Source organism: Solanum pennellii, chromosome 10 (assembly GCF_001406875.1).
Source record: "Solanum pennellii chromosome 10, SPENNV200".
In the NCBI taxonomy this organism is placed as follows: Eukaryota; Viridiplantae; Streptophyta; class Magnoliopsida; order Solanales; family Solanaceae; genus Solanum; species Solanum pennellii.
In genome coordinates this window covers 24,328,655-24,343,931 of record NC_028646.1, presented here as the reverse complement: position 1 = coordinate 24,343,931, position 15,277 = coordinate 24,328,655, and the positions used below count along the sequence as shown (strand labels likewise).

The following is a 15,277-nucleotide window of genomic DNA, read 5'->3' as shown; positions in this document are numbered from 1 at the left end:
AATTAATTTAGAAGATAAACCATATACATGTATCTATTTAAAGGGTAAATTTTTTTAAGAAAATAAATTAAATTAGATATTTTAATTAAGAATTATTCTAAAGAAGTGTAAAAGTCATTAACATTTTTAATAAAATAATGTAATTTATTATTTAAATTAAATAGTTAAATATTTTTATAACATTTTAATTTATAATAAGGGTAAAATCGTAATTCAACTTTTAACTTTTTTGGTTTCCTCTTATAATAATATATGATATATGATATGATCTTGTGTTTAGTGAATAACAGAATATGCTTGAATGAGTTCTCTTCTCGAAGTTTCATTAGTTTTTTAAAAATCAAAGTTTGTGTGGTTGCTCTAATTTTTATAAGTAAATTCTTTTTTAATAAATGAAATTACATTATTTGTATCAATTATCATGAGCGGAAAAACCACACAACCAAAAGTATATCCATGAGTACATGACCTAAACAAGGTTTTTTATGGAATAAACTTTGTTTTGTATTGCAATTGTATACCTTATTATCTCTTTCAAATTAATGATTTCTAATGGTTGTAAATGTTATAATCTTCCCTAGATTTAACTTTTTTGAGTAAAAAAATGTAAAACATGGAAAAGAGTTAAACTTAGATTTCAGATTCAAAAATTGTCTAATGATTTATGATGTAGTAAGATTAACCAACTCAAAGTAAATGACATTGATTTGAGATAAACACTTTTAGTCCAGAATAAAAGTAATATGCATCTAGTTTGGTTGAGAAATAGTTAAATGTAGCATGGGTTTGATAAGCTAGTATGCTAGCATTACAAAGTGATATTATATGTTAACCTGAATTAAGGTAAACACTTCTAGTAAACACAATCATGATTTTTCTCTCTATAAATTCTCAGCTTAAGTAATATTGTTGAAAGTTACAAGTTACAAATTGGCACTGAAAATCATTAGTTAACTCTCACAAACTTTGTCATTTCCTTCGAAAATAAAAAAAAACTAATCTTATTCCCTGTTGGTTCAACCCAATCTAATTTAGTTTTATATTTGACAACAATCGTGTTATATTATTTTATGGAGGCATAATTTGGACATATCACCATATAATAGTAATTTGTCTATATATTTCTATTTAACTTCTCCACTTAAAATAATTTCATATTTGCATGAACATTCATATTAGTATATTATACAATATTGTGCATTGTGTAATAAAAACTTTCAGTCAGCACTTACAGTATTTCTATCATTACATGAATAAAAACTTTGAAACAAAAGTTATTAAAGAGCAATAATAATAAATAAATAATTGAACTAAGAAATGCCAAAACGGGATGAGGAAAAAGTTACTAATTGGTAAGTGAAAAGCAACTCATTGTCAAAAATCATTTTCCGTTTGCATTTTTTTGGTATTTTCTGGATCTATTGACCGGCGAGTTTCTTGCCATAATTGGGTTTCAATCCCCAATTTCTTGAGCTCTATGAGGCCTCGCTCAACTGCAGTGTGGAAGAAAAACTTCATTTAGTTATTTTCATTAAAAAGTAAACAATATATATCACAATAATAAATTATTTGTACATTTTGACACCCTCCCATTGTAGGAAAGCATAAGAACTCAGTGAATATGGGTGATTTCCTAAAAAAAGGGGAGGGAGGGGGGGCACAACAAATTATAAAGAGATTTTCAAAAGGTAAATAATAATTTCTTTCGTAAATAGTTTTCGTTGACCAGAAATATTTATAGCTTCACATTTTATGATTTATTAGTAGGAAGATCTTAAAACCCACCCAAGTGTAGGTAAAGGGAAGCACAAAATAAATGTGCACCACAGGGCGATAGCGGAAGAAAACCTAAGTCAAAACTTTCCCTTTCTATTTGACCAAAAGAAGATAAAATAATGCAAGAATAAAACAGCTTGGGGCAGCAAACAAATCAAAAAAAAATAAGCAAAACAAATCAACAGATGAGACTCCAAATTATGTCAAGTTGGCTATGTCACGTCTATGATTAGTATTTTTTCAGTTTGGAAACTCTGGAAGGAAGGCAATAGCAGTAAATTAGAAAACACAATATCTCAATCGACTGCTATTATTCAAAAAATTGTTGACTAGCTGAAAGATTGTTCTCAGCTTCTTGACATTAGATCATCTTGGACGTTTACTGAGTCTATTCTTCTGGATGCGCTCTACAATCATCAAGCTCGTAAACTCACAAATTGACTCCATATATTTGAGTTATCCACTCCCCTTTGATTGTAGAAGTCTTCATTGATTCATTTGTTTCATGAGTACTACTAACCTTGTTATGTTGTTATTGTTGAGGATGTTGGTAGATTGTTGAAATCGAGGCCATTGTCAAGGACCAGTTAGACTTAAGGGTAGTTTTTATGCTTTGGGAGAGTGGTAGTTAGTAGTGTTTATCTAGTTGTTAAGCATCTATTGTTTGAATACTAGTAATGTCATACATTATATTTGATACCAATTTCACTTGTTTTGTGGTACGATCCTGGCTCATGCATTGGATATTTACTACTATTTTGACAATGCTGTTTTTACACTTTTACTCTTTTAAATTTTGTTTTGATGGAAGTCATACCACTTGGATCACTTGAAAAACTAGTTTTTAGACATTTGAGACATCTGGGATGTTCTCACTTTTCACTTGATCAGTCAGTGCGTTGGTGTTGAGAAATGAGCTGACAAAGAACAGTTAGAAGAATATAACAGTTAGGATTAAGAAAGGATAGATTAGTCTTTTTCTTAGAGTTAGTTATAACTAATCCTCTGTTAGTAGATTCTAGAATGTAGTTTACGTATTGTAAAATTGTGAACTATAAGTACTGATGTAATTCCTCTGTATTGCTCAGTCTTTGAACTCAAACAATGAGAGTTTCTCTCTTTCAATTTTAGATCTTCTTCTTCAATGTTAGCTCCTTTTTAATGGAGGTATTTTGTTAATTGTTCCTAATTTTAGTTACTTACATGGTATCAGATCCATTCACAGTAATCTCTATGAAAGGCGATTGGTGTTTGGATCAAAAGAATTGAGATTTCAATTCACAAATTCATTGAGTTCAAAGTAGAATCATAGATCTGAATTGGATTAAGATTTGTTGTTATACTGCCAAGCACTTGCTTTCGCAACTGTTGATTGACTGGTGATTGAGAATCAAAGAAATGGGGACTAACAGAGCATCTGTACATTTGGATCAAGCATTCAACAATGGCCAGAATGAGAATACATCAACTCCAACTTCTCTTCAGAATACATCACTGACTGGACAAGGTATCGATTATAATCATCCTCTCTTTGTTAGTCCAGCTGATATTAGTGGAGTTAGCATTATTTCATTTCAACTGATTGGCATTGAGAATTATACTCTTTGGAATCGTTCAATTACACTAGCACTACTAGGAAGGAACAAGATAGGTCTAGTAGATGGAACTTGTATGAAAGAAAAGTTTAGTGAAGAACTATGGGGACAATGGGAAAGAGTTAATGCAATTGTACATTCGTGGTTGATGAATTCTGTATCGAAGAGTTTGCTGAGTGATATTGCCTTTGCATCCATTGCTTTTCAAGTTTGGAATGACTTAAAAGAAAGGTTTAACAGGGTAGATGGATCTAGAACCTAAAGTTTGCATAAGGATATTTCCTCATTACATCAAGGTATTGATTCTGTGTCTGTATACTATACTAAACTCAAAACTCTATGGGATGAATTTTGAGGCTTTAGTTCCTGCTCCATGCTGTAACTGTGATAAATCTAAAGAGTTTGTTACTCATCTGAGTAGACAAAGGTTATATCAGTTTTTGATGGGGTTAAATGAGTCTTATCATCATGTTAGGAGCCAAATTTTGATGATGAATCTCTTAACAACTACTAACCATGCATATGCTATGATAGTGGGAGATGAGTATCAAAAGGCCGTGGTATCAGTTTCTAGCAATATGGGGTTAAATTCAGTTGGAGGAGAATATGTAGCAATGTTTTCTAAAACTGGTACTTCCACAGTATCTTCTCAAAGGTTGAAAAGGAATTCCATGTTGATATGTGATTTTTGTCATTGTAAGGGTCATAGCAAAGAATTTTGTTATAAAATTGTATGGTACCCACCAGACTTTAAGTCCAAAAGAAAGGTACAAGGTTCATCAGAATCTCATCAACATTAGCTAGCACACTTCTCATATGGTATGAATACTAATGTTCGTGTTCTTGGATGGGGAAGGAAATCAGAGACTGCTCAGGGTACTGATGAAGTGATAGAACAATCTATAGGATCTAAAACAGTGAATCAAGCTGAGATGAAGGTAAAACAGCTTCTTCAGGGTTGTACATTTAGCAAGGAACAATATGATCATATTCTCTCAGGTTTTCAGAACAAGACTTGTTTTTAGAACAAGACTGATTCCACTACTTCAGACTGTTATCATGCACATGTTGCTCACACTGCAGGTAAAACTTATTTTGTTTATGAAAATAGTAAAGTATGGATTGTAGATATAGGTGCCACAAATCACATGGTCTCTCAGTTGGACATGTTTATCAGAGGATCTGTGATCAAGTTAGAGTTTCCTAAGAGTGTATACTTGCCTAATAGAAACACTACACAAGTAACTCATGTTGGTTCATGTGCTTTATCAGATAGAAGTATCATTTCCAATGTCTTCTATCTACCTGAATTCAAGTACAACATGATGTCAGTGAGCAAATTAACAAAGGAACTTGGGTGTTCAGTCACTTTTTTTTTTCTAATTGTTGTGTTTTCTAGGAACTTTGCAGTGGAAAGGTGAAGGAGATTGATAAAGAAGATGGTTGTTTGTATACACAAAAACATATTGATGATAAGGAGAGTTGTGTTGAAAAGAGTACCTGTATTGAAAGTTGCTCAAACAGTCTCCAATATGGAAGTGTGGCATCAAAGATTAGGACATGTGTCCTCAGGAGTTCTTGCTAAGATGTTTGATGTGAATGATCAAAGTATAAGTAAAGTGTCTAAATGTCTAGTCTGTCCTTATGCTAAACAGACAAGACTTACTTTTCCTTCTAGCTACATAAGAAGTTTACACATCTTTGATTTGATTCATGTTGATCTATGGGGTACCTATAGTACTTCTACATTTGATGGAAATAAATACTTCCTTACAATTGTTGATGATTTTTCCAGAATGACCTGGTTGTGTCTGTTAAAGCATAATTATGAAGTGAGTATGTTTATTAAATTGTTCCTAAGATTTGTTCAGACTCAATTTTCTCAAACTGTCAAAGTAATTAGGACTGAAAATGGTACTGAATTTGTGAATTATGTGTGTGAGACTATGTTTAAGGAGATGGGAGTTGTGCACCAAAGAACATGTCCTTACACTCCTCTGTAGAATAATGTAGCTGAGAGAAAGCACAGGAACCTACTTGAGGTTACAAGGGCCTTAAGATTTCAGGCAAAAATTCCTTTAACATACTGGGGACATTGTGTGTTAGCTGCTTCACATATTATCAACAGGCTACCTAGTAGTGTGCTTAAGTTTCAGACTCCCTATGAGAAGTTTTATGGTAAGAAACCAGAGTTTGTAGATACTTTGCAGCCTCCAGTTTTGTCTATGTATGAGATCTCTCCACAAGTTTCTGTATACCTAGTTGTACTGAAGCTGATGTTTCTCCTTATGATAATACAACTGAGTTAGAGGATACACTTGAGTTAGATGATCCTGATGACTTGACCTCTTCACAGGCTCCTGCTACAGTTCAGGAAGAATCTTTACAGGTTCTTCCAGCTGCATCTAGAATATCATCCAGAAATACTCATAAACCACTATGGCTGAAAGACTTTGTACTCTCAACATTAATAAGTAGGTCAAATATTCTCTCAGCAATTACATGATTTATAGTCATCTCTCTCCCACATATCAATGTTATATAACTGTTTCCTCATCCCTGCAAAGACCTGGTTCTTGTTCAGTTGCTGTCAAGGATCCTAGATGGGTTGCTACTATGCAATATGAGATTCAAGCATTACAATCAAATCACACTTTGGAGATAACAGACTTACCTCCAGGAAAGAAGCCAATAGGCTGCAGGTGGATCTACAAGATTAAGTACAAATCAACAGGTGAAGTTGAGAGGTTTAAAGCAGGTTAGTAGCTAAGAGGTATAGCCAACAAGAGAGCATTGATTACACAGAAACTTTCTCACCAGTTGTTAAAATGGTGACTGTGAGATCCATAGTTTCTCTTGCATCTTCAAGGCATTGGCATGTTCATCAGATGGATATTTTTAATGCATTCTTGCATGGAGATTTGGAGAATGAAATCTATATGCAACTTCCTCAAGGTTTTGTCAGTCAAGGGGAGAAAGTGTGTAGACTGACAAAGTCCTTGTATGGGCTCAAACAAGCTCCAAGACAGTGGAATCACAAGCTTACTGAAGCTCTTGTTAACCTTAAGTTCAAACAAAGTCAGTATGATTACTCATTGTTCATTGACAAGTCAACAACTGGAATTTGTATTGTTTTAGTCTATGTAGATGACATGTTAATCACAGGCAGCACTCTTGCATTAATAGAATACACTAAACAGGCTTTACAAAAGGCTTTCAAGATGAAGGATCTAGGTGAACTAAAGTATTTCCTAGGGATTGAGTTCAGTAGATCAGAGGATGGTATATTGACGCATCAGAGGAAATATGCTCTTGAGCTTATAGCTGAGGTTGTTATGACAACAGCCAAGCCTGCAGGAATACCTATTGATGTCAATGTTAAGTTAACATCAAGGCAGTATGATGAGCAGGTTAATCTGAAAAATGAGTCTGAAGATCCTTTGACAGATCAGACAATGTATCAAAAACTCATTGGTAAATTGTTATATCTTAACATGACAAGGCCAGACATTTTCTACAGCACACAGACTTTTAGTGAATTTCTCTAGCAACCAAAATGGTCCCATATGGATGCTGCATTGAGGATAGTGAGATACTTGAAGAAAGAACCTGGTCAAGGTTTACTACTAACTAGTTCATCTGATGAATTAGTTTATGCATTTTGTGAGGCTGATTGGGCATCATGTCCGTTAACTAGAAGGTCAGTCACAAGGTACATGATCAAGATAGGTCAGTCATTGGTGTCCTGGAAAGCAAAGAAACAGACCACAATGTCCAAGAGTTCAGCTGAAGCTGAATATAGGTGTATCACATCCACAGTTTCAGAGTTAGTGTGGCTATTTGGCTTGTTGAAAGAACTTGAAGTTGATGTTAAGCTACCAGTGCAAGTATATAGTGACAGTAAAGCTGCCATACAAATTGCTGCAAAATCCAGTATATCATGAGAGAACAAAACATATAGAAATAGATTGCCATTTCATAAGGGAGAGACTACAACACGGCTTGATCAAGATAAACTATCTACCTACACAAGAGCAACAAACAGATATCTTGACAAAAGGGCTGTCAAGGCCACAACATGAATATCTAGTATCCAAGCTAGGTGTGTTGAACATCTTTACACTTCCTATCTTGAAGGGGAGTGTTGAGAAATGAGCTGACAAAGAACAGTTAGAAGAATAAAACAGTTAAGATTAAGAAAGGATAGATTAGTCTTTTTCCTAGAGTTAGTTATAACTAATCCTCTGTTAGTAGATTCTAGAATGTAGTTTACGTATTGTAAAATTGTGAACTATAAGTACTGATGTAATTTCTCTGTATTGCTCAGTCTTTGAACTCAAACAATGAGAGTTTCTCTCTTCCAATTTTATCTCTTCTTCTTCAATGTTAACTCCTTGTTACTGGAGGTATTTTTTTAATTGTTCCTGATTTTAGTTACTTACAGTAGCCTTTCTCTATATATTTGGCTACTTTTACCTTCGATACAATGATAGAGAAAATCTGATACCGTGACGGCAGCTTTGATAGTCATTAATCGGGATCAAAAGTGTATACAAACTTCTTGAGTCCCCTATGGTCCCTCTGATCATGTGACACATTGAACAGGAAAAGGTTAGTTGCACAAGTCCTACCTAGTTGTCAGGGGTAGGAGGTAGGTACATATACTTGTTTGTGTGGTACGTGGTTTTGATGGCTTAGTTGGTTTCTATCACATAAGTTGCATTCATTTTCATTGTACATCACCAATATAATTGATTGTTGTTTGCACCAACTGGTCTTATGGAGGTCGACTGGATTATGTTTGTTGTTGTATACTTTCCAGGATTATGGGGGATTGATTAGGTTAGTGTTCGATTATATGGTTGTGTATCTTATGTTGATTTGATGGTAGTTATGTATATCGGTTGTATTTTTCCTATCTTGGTGTTTTTTATTCGATTAGATTTGATTGACCTTTTGGGTGATTATGTTGAGTATCGTCATTTACCATTGGTATCCTTGTTTAGTTAACATCCGTAAGAGACTTTGTCGTGATTAGGTTGTTGGAGTAGCACCTCCATATGTACTGCATTGTCCCGGTCTCTTAGTCAGTGTATTACATTTCTACATCTTTGTTACTTGTATTATCATGTGATACTCCTTCGTTAGTTACTTGTGTTGCACTTTCCTTATTTACATGCTATTTATATTGTCTTTATCTTTGGAACTTAGTCGGTCTACGCCTACTGAGTATCGCTTATTGGTACTCATACTACACATCTGCATCCTGCAGATCATAGTACAAGTTTTTTGCGTTTTTTTGGGACTCGTGCAAAGAAACTTTTAGGATTCAGAGCTAGGGTGAGCTCGTGATGTTCAGAGTTGCTGATCTCCCTCTCTCTTGGATAGAACTGGTCTTTATTTTAAATTCGGAGATAGTTCTATATGTATTTGTATTTATACTCCTATACCAACTAATGTGAGGTTTTGGGGTTATTTTGTATGTTTATGTTTGTTACTTCTCCTTCTTTTATTTTTATATTTTCCCCTACTCCCCTTGTGTTTTCTTACGCGTGATAGCGCATTACTTCTGGTTCTGGACTATGGGGTTTTGCTACCTACTGGTAGTGTAAATTAGATATCATCATGAAACACTTCTCGTTGTACGCAGTGGAGCGTACGAAGCACGAAACATGTGGACTGTGTTTAGAATAATTTTTTTCTCAAATTCTCTCCTTTCCATCACTCACAAGGTCAAGATAAGTAAATTCCTCTTTATATTAACTTTATTTCACCATGGAAGGTCATGGAATCTCACTTCTCCACACTTGAAGCTTGAAGGAAAGCTTGCTTTTTTTTTATTTAAAAAAAGGCAGAAAACTTGGAATCCCTATCAATTTAGATATGTTTCTCATACCTCTTTACAAGCTCGGGTGAGCATCTGTAAGGGTAAGGGGTGAACAAAATCGAACACAAAATTGCACCAAGCTGTATGTCGAGAAAAAATCTGTGATTTAGTATTGGAAAGAATTTGAATACTTGGATTGAGTTGGTTTGAACTTGAAACAGTCAACCCAAGATCAAACATATAACATCTCGCAACTTGAAATAACTAATAATAAGCTAAGAAACCAAGATAATAGTAATTTTTGGAAATAAATAGGGAAATCTGGAAAATTTCTTAAGTATAAAAGTGAGTGTTTGGTCATTTTCAAACGGTCATAATTCCCATCTTAGGAGGAGTTAAATTGAGTTATTTATATGGTTTTGAATCCTTTGGGAAGATCTTTCGAAAAACATCAAATTTTCCCATTTACGATGTCGTATGCGGGAGATATGCCTTTTGGAAGTTGGGTTGTTGGATTGAGGAAAAATCCAATTTGAATTTTAGTAAGGGTAAAGTAGTTTTTTCACCCTAGTATTTCCTAACTCGTTTTAGGGTTTTATTAGGTATAAAACCAAGTCCCATATCAGTTTTAGAAAAGTTGAGAATGCTTAGGGCTTGGGAGAAAAGACAAGAGAAGAGGAAAATAAAAAATTCTTCAACAATGCTAAGGTTTCGCTAGTGGAATTCGTCGGGGGTTATCTTTATCGAGGTATGTGAGTTCTTTCTGTGTGTATTTGTTCATGCATACACCAATATGTTCAATTCATCAAGTTATGTATTGATTAAATGATGAATCTTGAAGTTCTTGATGAACAATTGTTGAAATCTTGTTGGTAGAATCGTAGTGTACCTTTAGTGGTTTGTGATTCGTGTTTCCGAGCAGTTTTATGAGCCTAAACTATTGGGTATTGAGTATATTAGAGATCCTAAGTGTTTGGGGTAAGATCCATGCAAGTTTGGAAGGTTTAGAGTTGAAAACCAACGAAGAAAAGTCGAAAACCCGTGTGACAGGCCGTGGAGCGCCGCGCCTATCAGAGCCCCTCAGGACATACTCTGTCCATCAAGCCCTTGCGCCCCGCGCCTTTCGAGTGCCAGGGTGACCTGGAGATCCCATTTCTCCCCTATCTTTTCGTGTTAGTTCCTAAATGATGTACCTATTATTCCTAGATGATTCCAACACTCTAAAGTAAATCTAAACATCACTAAATTATCCATAAATATGAGATCATGATCCTTGAATCCATAATTCAAATCAAGGGAAGTTAAGATCAAAGTCAAAGAAGTTAAGAGTCAAGTCTAAAAGTTAAGAAGCAAGTCAAAATAAGTTCCTAAAGCATTCAAGAGTCTTAAACAAACATTTCTACTTTGTTTTAAGGTTCAACAAAAGAGTTGAGCAAAGAGTAAAAGAGTTGAGTTAAATTCTCAAAAGCTATAAGGGAACTAAGTATTTCCTTAGAGTTGAGTTTCAAGTTAAGCAAAGAGTAATAAGTTGAGTTCACTTCTCAAGAGTTATAGGGGAACTAAGTAGTCCCTAAGAGTTTAAACAAAATGTTTTCAATCTTTTGAGAAATAAAGGAAGCTAGACTTCCACAGATCTCATGGCTGGTTTTAGTAAAAAATAAAGGAAACTATGATTTCCAAGAAAGCTTTTGAAGCTAAGTTTGAACAATTATCTCAAGCTAGAGAAGAAGTTGTTTTAAAAACACATGAGCTAAGTATTTTGGGAGTAGTATTGACACCGATATGGCGACACTAGTTCATATTAACTCAAGTCTCCATAAACCATGTAGTCAACATGGAGAGATAAAGGATCATACTTTTTAGATGATTCCTTAGTGCTTTTAGCATAGACTAGTGGATCCAAGTAGTAGTTCAGGTTGTATACCAACGAAAAGGTATAGAGCGTTCCTCTTGCAATATGAGATTATACGTTGTATCATCACTTAGGCTCATAGTGATAGTTGTCGGTTAGAGAATCTCCCATAGAACTTATATTACTTTCATATATAAGTAAAATTGAGTTTATTATTGTTTTACCTTTAATGAACTAAGTGTTTACACTGTTTTATAAGTTTTCCTTGTATTGCATATGTCTTTATTGCTTTATATTGAGTTATGACTCTTAAGTTAAGGAGAGCCAAGGTAAATTCATTCTTACTCCTTTCAAGCATTATAGTTGTGTTTAGCAATCCAACTCGCATACTCGTACATTCATGTACTGATGCCAATTGGCCTGCATCGTCTTATGATGCAGACGCAGGTAACTAGGATTAGCACACATCCTTCGTTGATCCAGTTTGAGCTCTAGAGTCAGTGGAGCCTCCTTGCATTCCGGAGGATCTTTCTATTGCTTTCTAGTTAGTTCAATAGAATGTTGTGGGGTTTTCCCCAACATTCATCTCAGTCAGTTTAGAGGCTTCATAGACAGATAGTCAATTAGATTGTTCAGTTTGGTGTCTCTTTTATCTTACGTTTTGGCTAGATTATTACATTTTGAGTATTTTCCCCTTGACAATGTTCTTTATTGTTATATTAAGCTAAGTTAAGTATTCCCCTAGTAAGTCAGGCCAAGGGTTCTCTCGAGGCCAGCAATGGTCACCGAGTGCCAGTCCCACCTAGGATGTAGGCTGGGGCGTGACAAAATCAACTCGATATTCTATATATAAGTTTTAAATCATACATAAAAGTATTATTTTGATATAATTTATAAATATTTCTTATATTTTTTCATAGTTTTTATCTTTTACTAACATATTATGTCAAGTTTGGCTTAGAAGTTCTAATGGTCCAATAAAGGCTACGGTCCATCGATATTAGTAACTCTAATGAAGCTCAAATCAATACTACCGATAACAAAAGAATAATAACTCAACACTAATAATGACAATAACATTGAATATGTGTTCTTGAGTTTTAAAGAAAATTGTCAAATATCCCCCAACCTGTTAGTCAATTCTCAACTACACACTTATACTTTAAAGGTGTCCTTTTATCCCCTGAACATTTAAAAAGTTATATATATACCCCCTTTAAGATGTCAAACCCAAATTTGGGTTAGGCAGTGACATGCACGCACTCCTGCCACCTAATATATATCATTTTTTTAATGAGAGAATTACTGTTCTTTTTCTTTATTCTATTTTTGTTTTTATAGTCTTTTGTTTTTCTTTTCAATCCTTTTCTTCTTTTCTCTTACATCAGAAAAGTTGTGTGCCATTAAAGTGTAATTGTAAGTTTCATTTGTGACCTTAAGATTTTTACTTTTCTTAATCTTACTTATATTGTAACAAAATTTTCAATTGTTTACTGTAGCTGATATTTTTTTTTGTCCGTTTTATTGGTAACTTCCTTTAACACGCAACATTTTTACAGTACTCTCCCTTCGTTTCCCTGAAGATAACCAAAGATGGAACCACCTTTGGATTTCTTTGACTGATCTTTTCTTTCCTCTTCCTTTTTTTTCTTTTTTGAGTTGCACGCTTCGTTCAAAATCTTAGAAATAAAAAGCAGTGACCAAGTATCAAGCAGGTTGTCAAGCGAAAATAGTTTTTATCAAGTCCAAGTATGTAGTCTTTTCTTTCCTTTAAGCAAATAGCATCGTGAATTGAAGTACAAAATCAAGTTTAATCTATCTCCCCCCCCACCCCCGCAAATTAAGGCTATAAACTGTGAAATATATGCACTAAGAAATGCAGTTAGACATATTGTGGATCGTGGTCTTCAATCGGAATTTTCTCTTTTATTTTCCGTCAACTTAAATTCGGCAAAGTGTTTGAAGAAGAAGAAAGAAACGAATAAATAAAAATAAATATAACACATTAGAGTAAAAGGTAGCATTAAAACATTTAGAAAATAAAAAAGCTAATACGAAAAAGGGAATACTTTTAAAAATAAAGTTTTAATAAAAAAAATTGCTTTGTCACTCAGTGAACCATATTTTCTTTATCACGTCAGCATTAGGGAACAAATAATTTAGCTTTAAAATATTTTAAGGGGGTCATAGGACATCCGTAAAGTTAAAGTGTGTAGTTGAAATTTCGAATATAGATTTTTCGGGGTGGGGTGGGGTGGTGGTTAGACCATTTTATCTTAGTTTTACATTGATTTTGACAATTAAAATACATAACTTAATTTTTGTTTTCTTTACTATTTAGTCATGTAATTAATATTATTAGACTTATCTTAGTATAATTTAGTACTTTAAATTATGATTATTTTCATTATGACTTATTTATTTGCAATATTTATTTTATGAGGTTTCATTATTATTTTTTGTTGAATATTTTAGTGTAACCACTTATTATATTTTGTGTTATCTTTTTGAGAACACCTTCGATAGTTGTATTTTCATCGGAGTAAAATTTATTTGAAGTACAAGTAAATTATATGTTTGTAGGAATACTTTATCATGAAACTCTAAACCCAAGGTTGAAAAACCTGGATTTCATTAGTTTGATTTGGTTTATAGATTCAAACCTAATACAAATGATTTGATTTGATACTTGAAAAACGGAAAATGCATAAGTAACCCCCAATCTATGTCCGAAATCCCACTAGACACACTTATACTATACAAAGGTCCTATTACCCCTCCCCCCAAACTTATTTTATAAATAATTTTCTACCCATTTTCGGCCTACGACACTAGCTTGAAAAAAAGTCAACACGCATTGGACCCAGAGATAATGTCACGTAGGCTGAAAAGGGTAGAAAATTATTTATAAAATAAGTTTAGGAAGGTAATAGGACATTAATATAGTATAAGTGTGTCTCTGAGATTTCGTGCATAGATTGAGAAGAATTTGTGCATTTTTCCATTTGAAAAAAAAATCCGCACCATGTATACCCTATCTAAGCGAATGTTAATAAGATTGTTAACCATATATGATGAGAGTCATATATGGGTTATTGATGCCCATGAATAGTTTTTCATCATTTAATATTAGTTAAAATTCCAAAATTGAGGGAGCAAGTTTATGAGACTTAAGTTAGAGACGTGCTGTCCATAATGCATATAATTAATATTTTGTCCATTCAACATGGATATTTGATAAGTGCATTTTTAATAAGGGCAGTATTGTCCTAACATAAATTCAAAACAACGTATCGTACTATAAAAAGATATCAGTTGTTTTTCCAAAAGTTTGTTGAAAAACTTAACCCTAAAAATAAAATATTTTTTCAATCTAAAACAACACTATGAAATTGTCAACCAAAAAACGTATTTCCTCGGACCCAACTTATATGAGTTACTTTGACTTCACACATAGTTTAAGGAAAAAATGTATACTTTCAAAATTTATAGTCTAAAATAAGTGATAGATGTTTGTATTGATATAAATCATTTCATTAAGAATAAATAAATAATTTAAAGGTAAATTATTACTAAACATAGAAATACCTCATTTTTTTTGAAAAACTAAAAAGAAAAGTAAGTCATATAAATTGAGATAAAATTGTAGTATGTTTAACGACAGTAACAGCTCCAAAGCACTCAATGGGTCATTCTTTCTTCTTCTTTTAGTTTGCGATATTTTTCATAAGTTGAGCGTGTATTGAAAAGTAACTTATTCGCCTTAAGCAAGATAGGGGTAAAGTGTTACCATGTACAGCATCATGTGAAGTGAGAGGTTGGCCACTTTGGTTGATCCAAAACTGTAATCTCTCTTCTGCAATATCTGCCTCCACTTCGTGATTTTTTGCCCTTCTCCAAAAGTATGTCAGCCATGCCTAATATAATATCAATCTTCCAAAATTAATTAAATTTGAAAACAAAATCCAAAATTAGGTATAACAACTATAAAAATGATAAATTGAAAAGAATTAATTAAGCAATTTGGTTGTGATTAGTTGAAGCAAGGCAATAAAAGAAGATCTTCATCTCCTTATTTTGACAAACCAAAATGAAACAAATAGTGAGAATTGAGAGTCGTTCAAACATAGATAGTTATTTATCATGTCGTGTCACTAAATTAATGAGTAAGTTGTCCAGTGTCGCACAGAACATTAGTGAGACTCTAAGTTCGTGACATATAGGTCT

General features: G+C 33.4%; 1 protein-coding gene across 1 annotated transcript in view; it reads right to left on the bottom strand.

Annotated features, from left to right (window-relative positions):
* Window positions 1-1,179: 1,179 nt before the first annotated feature.
* Window positions 1,180-15,277, bottom strand: part of LOC107002012 (coiled-coil domain-containing protein SCD2-like) — a 40,006-nt gene continuing 25,908 nt past the window's right edge. Inside the window, exons 16-17 of the mRNA XM_015199945.2 lie at window positions 14,841-14,967; window positions 1,180-1,493 (exon numbers count right to left, since the gene is read on the bottom strand). Coding sequence (XP_015055431.1) covers window positions 1,375-1,493; window positions 14,841-14,967 — 246 coding nt within the window. The 3' untranslated portion in view covers window positions 1,180-1,374. The remainder of the gene's footprint in view (window positions 1,494-14,840; window positions 14,968-15,277) is intronic.